At 40.2% G+C, this 18,828-nt stretch overlaps 1 protein-coding gene across 1 annotated transcript in view; it reads right to left on the reverse strand.

Annotated features, from left to right (window-relative positions):
- The window catches only part of BEND6 (BEN domain containing 6), a 51,623-nt gene that overhangs the window by 23,670 nt on the left and 9,125 nt on the right, over positions 1–18,828 (reverse strand). Inside the window, exons 2-3 of the mRNA XM_082638683.1 lie at positions 8,898–9,043; positions 2,988–3,165 (exon numbers count right to left, since the gene is read on the reverse strand). Of these exons, the coding sequence (XP_082494809.1) occupies positions 2,988–3,165; positions 8,898–9,017 (298 nt within the window). The 5' untranslated portion in view covers positions 9,018–9,043. The remainder of the gene's footprint in view (positions 1–2,987; positions 3,166–8,897; positions 9,044–18,828) is intronic.

The following is an 18,828-nucleotide window of genomic DNA, read 5'->3' on the forward strand; positions in this document are numbered from 1 at the left end:
TCCAGACTGGAGATAAGTCATAGTTATTGATGGATTTAACACCATAGAATTGGATATGATCCCCTATGGAGTGAAAGCAGATAGAAAAGAAAGAAGCCCAAGGACTGAGCCTGGGGCATCATCAAATATTTAGAGGGTAAGATGATGAAATGAGGCAGCCATATAAACTGAGACGGAAAGCTCAGCAGTGGAGGAGGAATGTGGTGCCCTAGAAGCCAAGGAAGGAGAGGTAGCCAAGGTGTCAGATATAAGAGGGCACTTAATATGACCCTTGAGAAATTACCTTCGGGGTTAGCAATATGAAATGTTATGGGTTAAATTGTGTCCCCCCAAAAAGAGATGTTGAAGTCTAACCCCCAGGACCTTAGAATGTGACCTTATTTGGAAATAGGGCCTTTATAGATGTAATCAAGTTAAAATGAGGTCATTAGAGTGGGCCTTAATCCAAAATGACTGACATCCTTATAAAAAGAGGGAAGTCTGGACACAGAGACAGACAAGCACACAGTGAGGTCATCACATGAAGACTGGTCTTAATGCTGCCTCAGGCCAAGGATCAACCAGAAGCTAGGAGAGAGGCCTTCCCCAGCACCATCAGATGAAGCGTGGCCCTGCTGACACCTTGATTTTAGAATTCTGCTGTTTAAGCCACCCAGTTTGTGATACTTTATCACTGCAGCCCTAGGAAACTAATACATGGAGGTCATTGGCAATCATGAGAAGAGACATTACAATGGAATGACAAGGACCTAATTGAAGTGGGATCCAAAGGGAATAAAAGGGGGAAAATTGAAAACAGTGTATAGAGTCAACATGTAAGGAGTTTTCCTACAAAGGGAAGGAGAGAAACAGGGTGAAAGGCAGAGAAGCAAATGGCCTGAGAAAGGTGGGGTTTTTTTGGTTTGTTTGTTTTTTTTAATGGGAGAAATAATTGTATGTCTGATGATAATGGGATGATTCATTAAAGAGAGCAGGGGAGGCTCTCTGGAGCTCTGTCCTTGATTAGCAGAAAGAGGATGCACAGATGGACATACTGCCTTTGGCTGGACAAGAGGACAGGCCACTCATGGGTGACAGGAGAGGACGTGGAAGTTAATACAAGCACAGGTGCAAGGAGCTGACAGTCTTTTCACATCCTCCAAGTTCTCCGTGAAGCAAAGGCATCAGCTGAGAGCGAGGATATGGAAAGTGTGGGAAGCTGGCAGAGAGAGGAGAAAATGAAACAGCAACTCCAGAGTGAGGGACAGAGAGAAACTGTTCATAGTGATGATTCTTTTCATATACTATTTTTTTAATTTTATTTTTTGTCCATGCCACATGGCATGTGGGATCTTAGTTCCCGACCAGGGATGGAACCCTCATCCCCTTAACTGAAGGCATGGAGTCTTAACCACTGGACTGTCAGAGAAGTCCCCTTCATATACTATTGAAACTGATTTGCTCCTCTTGCATTTAGAATTTTCTCATCTAAATTTATGAAAAAAAATTGATCTAATTTTCTTTTGGGGGGGTCCATGTGTCAAGTTCTGGTGTTAATAAAAACAGAGACAGAAACAATAACGATGATTACTGAGCACCTATCATGTATCAGGCCCTGGTAAAGCATTTCTTCTAATTATCTAATTTAGTCATCTTGGCAAGAAGGACATGAGAGATTGGCTCCACTGTGTAGATGAGGAAAGTGAAGCTGGGGCTGAGGGCAGGACAGTGACAGGGCCAAGGCTTACAGATAGTAAGCAGGGTTGGGATTCAAACCAAAGTCGGAGACTTCAAGATCAATACTTGAACCAGCAATGTATGCCAACTTTATCAACTAGCTTTTCATCTTACTCTACGTTCTGGAACAGATGATATAAAAATAAGAACAATCTGTTCTTCGAAAATTGCAAAAACCTCACCAGGAAAAACCATCAGTTATAAAGATGCCATATTTAAAGCATAAAAAATAAGGAGAGAATGGCTTGTTGGTGGAATAAACATCTTATTTCCATTCATGTCTGCCTGTTTCTACTTAAAACTAGGAAGCCTTCAATTTAATCAATATTTGTAGGAGCTCGTCTGAGCCATTACTCTGTCAATCTAGCTCACCACAATGTTCTGTCTCCTACCATTTCTGCCTCCCCAAATATTGTGGAATTGTCTTCTTTATTTCCACAGCCATTGCCCTAGGCAAGGCTGCCATCCTGTTAGTCCAATGACTGTAATACCTTTCAAAAGTGGTTCTCCCCCACTCTCCTTTCTGTGCCCCTTGTACTCATTTTGTACACAGAAGCCAGAGGGATTTATTTTTAAAATACTCTGTGTATTTACTGTTTTATAACAGAATGCTGCCCCACATAGGATATATTGCCAAATATTCAGCTATACAAAATAGTGCATGATGCCTAACTACAAATGGAAAACATAATTTAAAAAAAATAAACACCTAAACACAATATAGGATTCTGCAAAAAGGCATTATTCCAGGTTGTTTTTAATTTTCTTGGGCCTGTCTTTCCCCTTTATGTCTTCAATGGAATGTGATTATTTTCCACACCACTGCTCCCAACCCCAAACCTGAAATTTAATATATGGAATCTTTAATTCCAGTGAGTCTATAAGAGAGCACAACAGGCCCCATTTTCTAGTGCTTTCCTTAGCAGAGGAGAATGAGATAAGTACGAACACCTTGACATACCTGTTGTCTTACTGATCTTTTCTCTCTAAGCCTATATTAAACACTCCATAAATATTTGTTGGACAGTATTAAATGAATATGACATTTGGTATTTTGTAGGAATAATCTAAAATTTTTTAATCAATAAACTAGAGGCTTCAATAGAGTACATCCATATTAAATTATGCAATCATAGATTTTCTTAAAATGTGGTTTTTGATTTTTTTTCTCTAAGGTACTGAGTTTTTCATTCTTGACAGCTGATTTCAATACCTTCCCTCATCAAGTATTTTACCATTCATCTAAAAAAGTCAATTTTCTCTAAGTTTACCTTGAAGCATGACCAAAGACTGTCGAAGGCGGCTGTTTTCTTTCCGGATGTTTGTTAGTTTTTGTTTCAGGCCTCTTATTTTTGTGCACAGTTCCTCCTTCGACAATTCTGCTAGAGGCTCTTCATCCTCACTGGAGCTCTCACCGGGCAGAAAGGCATTTCCCGAATATGGGTCTCTCTAAAATACAAGGCAGGCAAAACAAAAGCATCAAGGGAGCTCTCGTGGTTTATCCTGTGTTCCGGATGCTGCTGGGACTTAATTAGACCTACAGGCTCCTGCTCTTCCAGGAGGCGAGTGATCTAGCCTCAGCTTGGTCCTCCACTATCCAGGGGAACTCAGAATAAAAGAGGACATCAAAGTTTCATGCACACATCTCTTTCAAAACAGTAATCAGGATTCTGACTTTCGGCCTAACTTCACGAAAAACACAAAGTAGAAAAATAGTATAACAGAGTAGAATCAACCAGGCCACCATTCAGATCTTTGTAACTCATCTACGTCCTCCATTTCTCTCCCGACACCTCATCCACAGCCTCTCTGTTGAGACTATGCCATGGGGCTAATTTGGGGGTTGATTCCATCAGAGAAAGGAGAAAGATTTACCCAGAACAAAGCACTGATGTCTACCTTTTAGTTTAAAAAATATTTTTTAAGGACAGCAGGACAATAGTCCGAAAACATATGCATTTGAGTCGTAAAACCCAGGCTTTGTTGAGGCAGAAAAGAATTTTCTCCAATTACTAAGCTGGCCTTTATATTTATATTAATCCAAATCTGGAAAATTGGAGCACAGAGTGAAATTTATAAAGATCCAAATCTAGAGGCCTGGAGTATGAAGTTTATAAAAATAAACTTTAGAGTAGAAGAGATAAAGGCACATGTACACCAGAACACAACATTGTGAATCAACTATACTCCAATAAAAATTTTGAAAATAGAGATCAAGAAAGTTCCTGCTGAATAGGAAGCGAAGAGACCTCCTGGGGCCTGGCTGAGGAGCAGGAGGAATTCGGAACAGGAAGAACAGAAGGTCAGATTCCAGTGTCTGCTCTTCCTGCCCCGACCTTTGCGGGGAAGCGAGGTGGATCCAGGGGTCAGGGTAGGTGATAGAAACATCCAGATGAATGAGGGGCAGTCCCAGGGCAGCAGGGCCGGCTCCGTGCTTCTCAGCACATCATAAATGCCCTAAAGGGGCCCCAAGTCCAGCAACATCAGGGCAACACGGCACCTTCTGGGCCACAGATCAGAAATGGACAAAATTGGTGTCTGGACAAATGGACCAGAGACAGTGTCCAGACTCCCCAGAGCTCATGCAAAGCAGCTGGAGAATCCGGAGGATCCCTGTGTCCCAGTCAGGAACTGGGTAAGTGCTGGGGGAACTGCTGAACAGAGAGACTACAGGGTGCCAGAACCTTACAGAAGTTGGCAGCAGGTCCCAGCACAGCAAACATCAGCAGATGGTGCCAGCAGAACCCCCTGGGAGCTGGAAGGAATGCTGTGCCTCAGCAGTAACAGTACTGGACACTAAGGAAACAGGCAGAAAACTTAGAGCCTGGGCAGAAGACCAGCTGTCCCTCCCCAGAGGCTGGATGATATGTAAGACTCCTCAAAACTTGAAACACTTCCCAGGAAAAAAACAGGAAGTGGAGGAGAGTGAGAAGCTAGTCTCCACTGAGACTTAAACCCTGAAGTGACTGAAACTATACCAATACCTCAAAGGGATTTTAAACACCAGAACACTCTAACTGGGTTTCCCTGGTGGCGCAGTGGTTAAGAATCCTCCTGCCAATGCAGGACACACGGGTTCGAGCCCTGGTTTGGGAAGATCCCACATGCCGCAGAGCAACTAAGTCCCTGCGCCACAACTACCGAGCCTGCGCTCTAGAGCCCGCGAGCGACAACTACTGAAGCCCGTGCGCCTAGCCTGTGCTCTGCAACAAGAGAAGCCACCGCCATGAGAAGCCCGCGCGCCGCAACGAAGCGTAGCCCCCTCTCCCAGCAACCAGAGATAAGCCCGTGCGCAGCAACGAAGACCCAACGCAGCCAAAAATAAAATTAAAATTAAAAAAAAAGAACACTCTGTAATTCACTGTCAATGGACAAGTTCAAGCTTTTTTTTTTCCTCCCCCTTTTCTTATCTACCAGGGGTGGAGAATTGAAAGCCAGATGAGATCAGTTATAGAAAATACAATTATATTTTTGTATGATCAGCAATGTATACATTCAACCTCACTCCTTATTTTATAAGTATACCAATCTATGTATGTATACATATTTCATTATTCCACGTGTGTATGACATATATAATATATATAATGGTAATGAAAATTACTATTGTCCTATGTTGGCAAGTAGCTAAAGTACTCATGCTAGATATATAAATCTTTAATAAAAAAACTGATGCATTTGGTTAAAAGGAAATTAAATATTTATTTAAAAGACTGAAGGATGCCTACTGAGATCATAGTTCTATGCAGAGTAATTGGAAAAAAATAGAATATATGGTCTAGTTCTTGCAGGAATTTCCCACAAGAGAGAAATGAAATCAAGCATAAATCCATTTATAAGCATCATTGGAAGACAAAGTTAATAGACAATAGATTGGGATAAGATACTTGCAAAATCTAAAACCACATGAAACTAATTTCTACAGTAGATATGGTATATGTGCCAATCAATAAGAATAGAACAGGAACCCACCAGAACAGACTAAGAAACCCAACAGAAACTATAAAAACTCAATAGAGAAAAGGACAGTGGCAGAGACCGCTGGCTATCACCAGATATTTGCTCTCCCATTCTTCTACAGTAATAGGTTTTTAGCTCAGCAGGTAGGTGTCAGCTAGATTACATTTCCCAGACTCCCGGACAGCTCAGTGTGGCTATGTGACTAAGCTTCCGCCAGTCAAATAGGAGTAGAAACAATGTGTACCACTACTGGGTCATGACCTTAGGAGGAATGGGCCGGCCTTCTCCTGCCTGAATTCTATTTTTGTTGGCAGAGAGGAAGGCATGCAGGTGGGAGCTGGAGTAGTCACCTTGACCCAGGGACAGAGGCTGTGTGTTCAGGAAGGTAAATGAACAAGATAAGACGGATCCTCAACATTTTGGCACTGCTACAGCAACCAGGACTGCTCTTGCTATTACGTGAAAGGGAAATAAACTTCCATCTTTATACGCCACTGTGATATTTGGGTCTTTGTTACAGCCTTTGCAACATGCATCTTAACTAACGCAGATTTTGATACCTAGAAGCCGGATACCCAAAACTTGACATATGTTTGAATTACTTAGAGCTCAGGTTATGGTCAAAAAGAGCAAAGGTATAACATGCTGGAAGGTTGTTGACTCTTGTTAGACCTTGGTGATGACACATTTGGTAAAACTGTCACCTGCAATGCCTTGGAAGGCACACCATGTGCTTACTGAGACTGGAAAAAGAATGTCTGTGTGTATGAGTGACTTCTTGTCAGTGCTAGCTAGTTTGCAGAAATGGAAGGCTTTCTCCTTCCGTCTGCATTTAGAATGTAGCATGCAATTTAAACTGAGTCCAGTCATGTTAAATCTCCAAGGTTTGAAAAAAATGAATGACGTCTACATCTAAATTGTAAGAAATAAGAAAAAAAGCCTGTGAACTCAAGGCTTTCTCAAGAGCTTCTCTTTAAGTGTTCTCTGCCAGACACTGAAATCCATCCCAATGGTAAGCCTCAGCTTCAGTGCATTATCTTCAAGCTTTTTGTTTCATATGGCAATTAAGTCACTGCCAAAAGTTGGAGAGAAAAGAGGCTGAGCAGCCGTAATAATAGAGGAGAGGTTTCAGGCTTATTTATGACCAAATAAGATCTCTGGCTGTAGTTACTTGCAATGAAACCAAACAGAAAGAAATAGTTTGGAAAGCTATGAAGTTTTTGAGAAACACAAATTGCAAAAGAAACCATACTACTGGCCTGCTAGAGCAGGTGACTATTTTGCCCTCAAGGAACCACTGGACAACCCCCCACCACCCAAAACTTGCACCAGCAAATTGAAACAAGATATCATTTTCTCCCATCAATTGCCAAATATATGAAATAAGGACATAAATGCTAAGTGTTGGCAGGGAAGCACAACATGGAACCCCTTATGCACTGCTGCTGGGCATGTGGACTGATGTGGACATTCTGGAAAGCAATTTCATTGTCATATCAAAGCCATTACTCACCCTTCTAAGTGTTTATTCCAGAGACATTCTCACGCTGTTTCTTAAATGGACATGTATGCGGACATTTATTTTGTCATTGTTTGTAGTACCAAGATGCTGGAGGAAATCTAGGTTTTCATCATTGGAGGAAAGGACAAGTAAAATGATGCTATGCTTTGTTAGACGCAACGTATCGTATATAATAGCAATATAGATGTTAAAAACAGTGCTGATTGAAAAACCAAACAGATTGAGCTATATATTATGATACCAATGTACTACTAAATGATGTGTGAAATGATGGAGCCATAAGGTTGTACAGTGCAGCGTGATTTGTAAACAGACAAAACATGGATATGGAAACAAGCCATATCCATGCTAGGGGACAGTGGGTGATGACGTACAAAAGAGAAAGTTCTTTATATACTAATGGAAAGATTGTCAGAATACATTAAGTAAAAAAGCAAAGTACAAAGCAGCCTATCTAGTAAGTTACTTTTTGTGCAAAAGAGGGGATAAGAATATCTATATTCATATTTGCTTTATCTGAACAAAGAAACACTGGGAGGATAAACAAGAAAGCCATAAAGTGGTTACATGTGGTAGGGGGCCAGGAGGCAGGAACAGGGCGAGTGGGGCAGCTGTGTGGGAGACTTTTCACACACAGATATATAATTTTTAGGCTTTTGATTTTTTTATTACTCAAAAAAGCTTCATTTTAAATTTAGCTTTCTGACTCTGTGCTTGTGCCTTCAACACTTCCACAAGGATTTTCTGCCCCTCCATAGGAAAGCATATGTGACCGGTCACAGACATGCTTAGCAGACATGGACCCACCATAGGCCTGGCTGACATGTTGTTTCGTTTTAGGAAACCTCATAAGAACTTTAGGTCTCACAGCAACAACTTCTCAAAGTCGGCCTGGGCACATTCCACACGCAGATTTTGGTGCTTTCCCAACCTTCTGGGTTTAAGAGTAAACAATTCTATTGCCAGGGGTTCGGGACAGCCTCGTTTTGTCAGAGGCTGTGTTGTGGGGCAGCCTAGGATGTGTGGCATGCCAGATGCTGGACCGTCTCAGTGCCTCCAGACACTATCCCCAGAGAGTAAAACATATTCTAAACCATGAGAATGTACAGTATGTATTTTAAAAATTAAACGAAAATACATGCACATAAGCACTCCATGTATTACAAAGACACACAAATAAAAAATAAAGGATAAACAGGTGGATAGTTTGTCCAAAGTGTAAGAGGAGAATGGGAGTGGGGAATTCAGATCAAAAAGGAATAAATGAATAAATACAAATAAGAAAGGGGCCCTGGCCAAACCTGTGATGAGGATGGGCTGCAAACTGGAGTCAAAAAAAAAAAAAGCAATAAATTTTAGAAGAGGTGTTCCAATTTCTCCAGTGGTTTTGGGAGGAAAAAAATATTTTCTGACAGTTTGCTGATCTTTAATGTCCCAGGAGATCAAGTAACGTTTGAACAATGTATAGTTGGCCACACTTTAATAGAAGCTGGTAAAATGGCTTGTGAATATGTTTCTAATTCAACTTGTTTAACATTAAAAAGAGAACATGAAATTTTATTCCTTCAGTTGAATAAAGAATTAAAGGGAAGAATCTATTAATGCAAGAGGGGGAAATGCACTAATAAATTGTGAAAGGAATTATGGAATTATGGCAGAGCAAGGGAAGAAAGTACCACCACAACAGCAGCACACCAACCTGCCCTTTATCCAGGTCACTGTTCGCATTCTCTGAGTCCATCGTCTCCGTCCTTTTCCTCTTTCCTTTTCTAAGAGCTTGGGTATTGGTAATTTCCTCTGTTTGCAAGATCTTCTGCATTTTCTCAGTTAGTTACCAAAGGTTTTCTGAAATTGTAGGAGGAAGGAATGCCCATGAGATGGTGCTACTCTGGATGTAGTCCAAAAGTTAATGTTTTTCCTTAAAATGAAAAACAAACAAAAGGTTCCATAATATGTTTACAACTGTATGTTTCATAAAGGGACTAGCCGCTCAAGTAAATTATTTTACTTAATACTTTCTGTCATTCCTTCTCCCACTGGCTAATTTAGGACACACTTTCACTTGGTTCAAAATCATGAGGATATCATGTTTCCAGAATGTGGGATACAGGAAGTTGTCATTTATAAAATCAAATGGCATAAATTTTTTCCATCTTTTCAAGTTTTTTCTTGTCAATCAGTTATGAGGAGTCTAAAAAACAAAGTAGAAACCTTGTAAAATTATGCAAATGATTTGAGGACTGAAGTTATATAACTTTAGGAAAAAGACATTAATAATAGCAGATCTAGGGACCTCCCTGGTGGTCCAGTGGTAAAGAATCTGCCTTCCAATGCAGGGGATGCGGGTTCGATCCCTGGTCAGGGAACTCAGATCCCACATGCTGCGGGTCAACTAAGCCCGCACACCACAACTACTGAGCTCACGCACCTCAACTAGAGAGCCTGTGTGCCACAAACTACAGAGCCCATGAGCCCTGGAGCCTGTGCACCACAACTAGAGAAGAGAAAACCTGCTCGCCACAACTAGAGAGAAGCCCACGTGCCTCAATGAAGAGCCCGCGCACCTCAACGGAGATCCCGCAGGCCTCATTGAAGATCCTGCGTACCGCAACTAAGAGCCAACGCAGCCAAAGATAAATAAAATAAATAAATGAAAATAATAAATAAATCTTTAACAATAATAATAGCCGATCTCATCAGGACCAAAAATATTCCAAGGGAGATCAGTAAGAATGGCCTAGAAATTTGTTCTGTTTTTTTCCTGAAAAGTCTAAAGTTTTGAGATGGAAGATTTTCTTTGGTGTAAACTTAAGAGTAGCACCATAAAGAATGCAAAAAAATCTCAAAGGCAACAATGCATTTCATTAAAATTTTCAGGTAGAATCATTTTTTCAAAACCTGATAAAACAGATGATAGTTTTTAGGTTTAATAGTTTTGAAATGACCAAATCTAGCTTTTGCTGTGTATGGATGATTCAACACTTTTGGTCATAGCATTTTTTTTTTAATATTTATTTATCTGCCTGTGCCGGGTCTTAGTTGCAACACGCAGGATCTTCCTTGCTGCCTGCGGGATCTTCACTGTGGCATGTGGGATCTAGTTCCCTGACCAGGGATTGAACCCAGGCCCGCTGCATTGGGAGCATGGAGTCTTAGCCACTGGACCACGAGGGAAGTCCCTGTAGCATCCTTATTACTTGCATATGTTGGTTTGTTTTCATGAAAAGATATTTAATTATAAATAATAAAACTTTACAGAAGAGACTAGCTTAAAGGGAGTTCGACAAATATGTGGATTGTTGAGTAGAAGGTAACTATACTCTTTACCAAATTACACCAAGTAATCCTTTTAGAAAATATGGTTCTTTTACCTATTTTAAGAGAAATTCTTTATTCTCTACTCCAAGCATAAAATTATATTTAGTCTTTCCAAGATTGCTTGTTGTGACTTTTTGAAAACTTACTTTATGTTTTCAAATACATGAATAGTGCTTCAGCTAACACATGGGACTGGACTGTAATATCTAACTCACAAATATCAGAGATCTTACTTAGTATCAAGCTTTATTAATAATTTTAAAGATACAAGCAATCAAAAGGCACAGGCAGAATGGGGAGGTCTAGGACATCCTGGCTTTATAGGTTCTTCCTTCTAGAACAAGAGGTGAGGCCTCTAACTGAGGTTTGGGGGTCACCTCACACAGTGGGTGTGCTTAAGTCGTGACACTTCTCCATTTTATACCTAAGAGTTGTACAGCTTGCATGACCTTCTCTAGGGAGTTATAAGTCCATAGATCCTAGGTATGTTTGCCATAGGCAATTTTAAGTCAAGGATACACAGTTAAGAGCATTCCATAGACAAAAACTCCACTTGTAGCAAATATCAATCATCTGTTTACTCAGAGCAAGGTCAACACACATTTTCTGTGAAGCGTCAGATAGTACATATTTTAGGCTTTGCAGGACAAAGGGCAAAATCAAGGATATTATGTATGTACTTATAAGCAAGAAGAAAATAAATCTTCACAAAAGTTTTATTCATAAAATTGAAACTATACTACTAATAATTGAGTATAACTTTTTGTCAGACAGGCCTAAAAATGAGACTGGAACTAAAAAAGATATCTTGTTTAATTAGGGTTCAAAGTGTTCCCTACCATCAGAATTAATGGCAAATGCTCACTTGCCAATGCTGACCCATTATGAAATTTTATGAATTTTGTGACCTTGGGTTAGGCAATGATTTCATAGATATGACAACAAAAACGTTATTTTCACAAATGATACCATCAAGAAAGTAAAAACAACTTACACAATGGAAGGAAATATATGAAAATAGATCTCACAAGGGACATGAATACAAGATATATAAAGAACTCTTACAACACAATAATAAAAAGACAGATGCCCGAGTTTTTTAAATGGACAAAGGATTTAAACAGACATCACTTCAAAGAAGATATATAAATAGCAAATAAGCACAGGAAAAGAGGCTTAGTATCATTAATCACTACATAAATGCTCATAAAAACTACAATGAGAGGCCTCTTCATATGCACGAAGATGACTATAATCAAAAAAGAAAACAAAAAGTTTTGGTAAAGACGTGGAGAAATTGGAACCCTTATATCTTGCTGGTGGGATTGTAAAATAGTGCAGGCATTTTGGAAAAGTCTGGCAGCTCTAAAAGTTAAATATTACATCATCATATGACACATCAACTTCATTCCTATGTATATACCCAAGAGAAGCGAAAGCATACATCCATACAAAAACTTGTACACAAACCTTCATAGCAGTATTAGCCATAATAGCTAAAAAGTGGAAAAAAACAAATGTCTATCAACTCATGAATAGATAAATAAAATGTGGTGCATCCGTACAGTGAAATATGATTCAGCAATAAGAAGAAATGAAGTTCTGATACATGCCACAACATAAATGAGCCTTGGGAACTTTATGCTAAGTGTGAGACATCAGTCCCCAAAGATCACACATTGTATGATTCCATTTATGTGAAATGTCAAGAATCGTCAAATTTATAGAGACAGAAAACAGATTATTGGTTTCTTAGGAGTGAGAGATTGGGGGATTGGGGGAGGAATGCCTGCTAATGGGTTTCTTTCAATGGGGACAAAAACGTTTTTTAAAAATTGGATTGTGGTGTTTGTTGCACAAACCCTGTGAATAAACAAACAAACAAAAAACCATCGAAATATGTACTTCAAGTGGGTGAATTGCATGTGAATAATATTTCAATACAACTATTTAAATACATAGTAGGTTCAACTATTTTCTGCAAAGTACCTTCTGATGAATAATAAAATGAATAACTGTAGGCTTTAAGGACCTTACATTTTCACAAGTTTTGTAAAATTTTCCAACAAACATTTCTCCTGCTCCACACACATTTTTAACCACCATCAATTGTATCACGTCTTAGCAGATTCCACCTCAGGTTGTACTGAATTTGTGTTTTCTCAACCTCTTTGGAAATATTCTCTGCCACAGTTTTTTCACAGACTATTTATAATGGCTAATTTGTGAGTCACTCTAAATTAATCAGCAATTACTCCTCAAATAAATAAGAACTGAGCAATATCAGTAACATCTGTTGATTTGACAAGAGCCAAGAAAAACTCAGAGTCGTTTGCCGTGTGTTTTAATTATGTTGCTCCTGATGTCCTCATTCCTTTGAATAACTGTTTTTGCTGAAAGGCAAATAGTCTTAAGTAATTTTATTTTTTTCTGGGCACATGCCTTAAGCTACTGCAATAAAACACGATTTAATTAACTCACTATTGGTAAATGGCTTTCCTTAATTGGCCAACAAACAAACCACCCAGAAACTTATTTTGGTTACAGACTCATTTTCATTTCTCATTTTTGTGAAGAAACTCTGCTGTGATATTTCATTAAAAATTTTCTAATTGTTGTGACTTGTCCTGTGAGTTGGATGAATGCTGAGTTTGGTAATGTGACACATATATGTTTTTTTTTTAAGCACAGCTATAGTGTCAGTGTTAATACACACAATGCTTTCCATCTAGTTTGGTAACAAAATAATCCACACGCCACTCTGCTTTAAAAGCACTAGGTCAGGGCTTCCCTGGTGGCGCAGTGGTTGAGAGTCCGCCCGCCGATGCAGGGGACACTGGTTCGTACCCAAGTCCAGGAAGATCCCACATGCCGCGGAGCGGCTGGGCCCGTGAGCCATGGCCGCTGAGCCTGCGCGTCCGGAGCCTGTGCTCTGCAACAGGAGAGGCCACAACAGTGAGAGGCCCATGTACCGCAAAAAAAAAAAAAAAAAAAAAAAAAAAAAAAAGCACTAAGTCAAATTTTCTCTTTCTTTTCTTGCTTTGGCATACACTGGTAGTAAAAAAATAAAATGCAATGTCATACAATGGTATGACGATATGCACGACACTAAAACAATGTCAAATTATTACAGTGGCATCACTGTGGTTTGTGCTGCACTGAGCAGGCTACCCCGTGTGGTCTCTGTCACAACTACTCAGCTCTGCCCTTCCACCATGAAAGCACACAGGCAATCTGTAAACACAGCAGTGTGGATGTGCTCCAATAAAACTTTACCTGTGGACACTGAAACTTGAATTTTATACGGTTTTCACATATCATGATATGCTATTCTTATATTGTTTTTTTTCAACTATTTAAAACTGTAAAAAACATTCTTAGCTTACAGGCTGTACAGAAACAGGAGGCAGGCAGAGGGGCAGCAGGCTGCTGAACCCTGACCTAGGGGCTCAGTTATCACATTGAAAAGGAATTCAGATGTGTCACATGCTTCCTTTTCTGCCATCCTCATTTCTCTTCCTGGCATGCAGAACAACCGCTTTAACTTCTTTCTCCCAGTGCCTTACTTCACTGCACATTATTACTAAACATTTAGAGCAGTACTTGAGAGACACAATATATAGCCAGTCAGATCCTACAGCAAATTGTTATTATTTGATAAAACTGGATTTTGCCAGATTTAACTGGTCACCATCACTAAATAATAAGTATTATTTAGTGATGGTAACAGATGCTAGAGTCCTGGTTCACAGGCTTTGCTGATAAGCCCAGGGTGGGAGAGGGGGGACTGGGAAGTTACTGATTAATGGGTATAGAGTTCAGTTTTGCAAGATGAAAAGCGGTCTGGAGACGGATGATGGTGATGGTTGCACAACAGTGTGAATGTACTTTAGGCCCTTGAACTATACGCTTAAAATGGTTAAGATGTAAATTTGATGTTATGTGTTCTTACCACAATAAAAAAATTGGAAAAGAATTAGTTTGCAAAAATAAAGATTTTGTAATATCCTAACTGTACTAAAATTTTCTCCTGCTGATATGATTTCATTAAAGAGCAAATCCTCAAGTTTCTTCACAAACACACAATTCATTCAAGACCAACCAGAATGGACATATCAGACCTCTTTTAGAAGCTCTACTTTTCAGTAGATTTCAGGCCACTGTTCTTACATCCACAAACAGGTGGGTCAAGGTTTGTACTACCTGCCAATTAGCAAATTCAGAATGGGTATTATGAATATGGCTATATATTAAACACTACTAGTTCCTAAAGTTGGTAAAAAAATTTACCATGGAGTTATCTGCCACTCTTTATTTTTTTAAAAATAAATTTATTTATTTATTTTTGGCCGTGTTGGGTCTTCGCTGCTGTGCGCGGGCTTTCTCTAGTTGAGATGATCTCATTGCAGTGGCTTCTCTTGTTGCAGAGCACGGGCTCTAGGTGCCTTGGCTTCAGTAGCTGTGGCACTCAGGCTCGGTAGTTGTGGCTTGTGGGCTCTAGAGTGCAGGCTCAGTAGTTGAGGTGCACGGGCTTAGTTGCTCCACAGCATGGGGTTTCTTCCTGGACCAGGGCTCGAACCCGTGTCTCCTGCATTGGCAGGCGGATTCTTAACCACTGTGCCACCAGGGAAGTCCCTGCCCTGCTTTATATTTTATTTATTTATTTATTTATTTATTTATTTGCTAACAGAAACCATTTGATTAATTCCCAGGTAGTTGTAAAGGGCAAGATTAAATATAACCACAGCCATGAGACTCTCCCAAGATATGTGGTTGGATGAATAACATGTCAATGGCTTTCAATTTTTTTCCAATCTTTTGTAGCTCACGGCAAAATATACATTCTACATTTTGATCCAGAAAACACACATACACACATACACCCACACACACAAAACTAAAACAAAATTTCAGAAAACATACTCACTTTTACTGCATGTGATGCATTCTTTCAGTTTCTATTCTATCTACTGTATTTTATTTCATTTATTAAGTGCTGACTGATCACAGCATGTTAAGTTGATTTCGCAACTCACTAATGGGTTATAACCCATAGCTTGAAAAATGTTCTAACCAGTCTCCAAGTTATGAAAAACACGTATGAGAAATAAGACATAGAGAATGGAGAACTTTGTAACTAATGAAAGCAAATGAAATTAATAAAAATATAAATTATTAATGCATTTAGGTTTACTTTTAATATGTCAATACTACAATTAATGCAGGAGTTTAAAAATACAAAAGCCGCTTCTGAAATTCTAAGAAACAAAAGGCACCATATTTTTAAAAAATAAATTTATTTATTTTATTTTTAGCTGTGTCGGGTCTTCATTGCTGTGCGTGGGCTTTCTCTAGCTGCGGCGAGCAGGGGCTACTCTTCGTTGTGGTATGCGGGCTTCTCTTGTTGCGGAGCACGGGCTCTAGGCGCGCAGGCTTCAGTAGTTTTGGTGCACTGGCTTAGTTGCTCCGCGGCATGTGGGATCTTCCCAGACCAGGGCTCGAACCCATGTCTCCTGCACTGGCAGGCAGATTCTTAACCACTGTGACACCTGGGGAAGCCCAAGGGACCACATTTAAGGAAACTAAATGAACATCAAAATATCATTCAGGTATCTCACCTCCCTTTGTATTTAAATAAAAATTCTCTTCTATGAATTAAATAAAAATCATGAAAGGCAAGTACGGCACTACAATAAAACTTAAGAACCCTTTCAAATGGCCAGAAGTTTTGGATTGTTTTCTATACATATCGGTTTTGGAATGTACAGACATAGAAGGTCCTCTTCAGTACTCAAGTCAGAGTATGAACTGAAGACTCCCCTCTAAATGAGTTCCAAAGTGCCAACATATTTCTAAATATCCAGTGGCTGGTTTAATGTTCTCTGTAAAATGGGCTACTAGTTTCAGCTCAGCCTTTGGCAAGGCATGGAGGAGGGACATGTCCATATTATTATTTTAAAATTATATATACACTAGAAGCAGGCAAATCAGGATTGGAATGGCTCTGAATCAACTACACTTCAATTTTTTAAAAAATTGAAAATCTGCAAAAAAAACCCCAAAACACCAAAGATCAGAATGGCTCTGAAGGGTTGGGTGCCCTTTCCTGCAGCAAGCACAGCGCTCTACTGAGCAAAGCAAGTGCTTCCTCATCAAAGTGTCTGACTTCTGGAGAGAAATTGCAGGGTTTTACTAATATCTATTAGGGAGCATTTCAACTCACTCTTTTTCCTCTCGCCATTTTCAAATGCCATCTAACGTGTTTTCAATTTCCAAGTTGTTCCAGAAATACCCCAACTAAAAAGATGATCAATATACTTTAAGATGATTCGGCAATGCTGCCAAACTATGATTGCATGACTTAGACTGATTGGAGACTGTGTGTGAACCTCAGAAACACTAAGTGTGTTTGACGGACTCTAGACCTGAATCATTTTCAACTTCCCATGATGAGAAAGGAAAGAAAAACAGTCTCATCAGGCCAGAGTTTGTGGATGCACTTTTACTAAAGCTAATTTAACCAATGAGCTGTGATGTCATGCACTGTCATGCATGTAACCATTATCTAGGAAAGGAATTCATTTAGCTCCCCATCCTGCCCTACCTGACATCCTTAGATCTTTCCAATCCTGTCTGCTTCATTTAATAACAAAAAATATATAGTTAATATTTACTGAGTACTTACTATACCATTCAAAGCATTTAACCTGTACTACCTCATTTAATTCTCACCGTCGTGCTCCAGGGTAGGTCCAAGGATTATTCACACTTAACAGATGAGGAAACTGGGGCCCCAGTGGACCCTGGCAACCAATCCCAGTCGCTAACCCATAAGAAGGACTCGAGCCAGAAGTTAGAAACTAATCATCAAGTCAGCTTTTCAGCAAATTCTATCATCTCCAGTAACTAGCTTTTGCTTTCTTTGCTTGATGAAGCTCTTACAGGGCCCTCCTTGCCAAGTTCTGCCTCATAGTCCCATTTCCCCAGAGACTGGAGTCTTGACAGGATCATCAGAGCTTCTCAGGACTCTCATCCTGCTCAGCCACCAGGGCTGGAGACCCTCTCTTTGCCCCATGATCCCTTCTCCCCCCAATCTTGAAGCTGCTCTCTAAGCCTGGAGGTTGACACGCTTGGGCTCCCTTGCCCTCGTCCCAGCTGGGTTCAGCCAACAGCATGTCCAAGCAGGAGATCAGAGGGAAGGAGAATAGGGAGTTAGGAGGATGTATCCTCCTGCCTCCCTTCCTGTGGGCTTGCCTTGTCTATGTGACCCTCTCCTTTCAGGTTGCGATAACCACTTCCTTCCCTCTCCCTGTAAGCCTACAGCTGGTGACATTTCCATTATGACGAGCCCTGAGGTACAGCACTGTTCCTCCTGGTTTGCCTACACCCAGCTGCTATGGTCAGAATGGGTCCTCCCAAAATCCGTATGTTGAAATCCTAACCCTCATAGGTAATGGTATCAGGTGATGGGGCCTTTGGGAGGTGATTAGGTCATGATGGGGGGAGCTGTCATGAATGGGATTAGTGTCCTGATTAAACAGTCTCCAGAGGGATCCTCAGCCCCTTCTGCCAGGTGAGGACACAGTGAGATGTCGGCAGTCTGCAGCACGGAAGAGGGGTTTCACCAGAACCCAACCATGCTGGCACCTGATTTAGGACTGCCAGCCTCCAGAATTGTGAGAAATACATTACTGTTGTTTATAAGCTACCCATTCTCTGGTATTTTGTTATAGCAGTTTGAACAGAGAAAGACACGAACTTCATCATCTCAACCAGAGTCTCTCTGCTGCTCCTGACCTGGCAGGAAAGCCAGATGCCAAATGGCTCAGCCTCTGTCTCATCTGTAATGAGGCAGTGAGACCAGTTCATTTTCATCTCGATGTGTTCAGGAACAAGACGCCTATAGCAGAGAGATAATAGTGCAGAAATCAGAGGCTGGGAGCATTGGAAGATAATCTTCACCTGCTCCACAATGTCACCTGTCCCCTCAAATGTCTACGAAAAGCCTGTAGCCACATAGAGAACAGACTTGCAGTTGCCAAGGGGGAGGGGAGTTGGGGGAGAGATGGATTTGGAGGTTGGGGTTAGCAGATGCAAACTAGTATATATAAAAATGGATAAACAACAAGGTCCTACTATAGAGCACAGGGAACTATATTCAATATCCTGTGATAAACTATAAGGAAAAGAATATGAAAAAGAATATATATATGTATAACTGAGTCACTTTGCTGTATAGCAGAAATTAACACAACATTGTAAATCAACTATACTTCCATTAAAAAATAAAAAAGCCTGTAGCTGTGTGTGTA

This window comes from Mesoplodon mirus (genome assembly GCF_964341445.2).
Source record: "Mesoplodon mirus genome assembly, chromosome: 12".
Taxonomy (NCBI): domain Eukaryota; kingdom Metazoa; phylum Chordata; class Mammalia; order Artiodactyla; family Ziphiidae; genus Mesoplodon; species Mesoplodon mirus.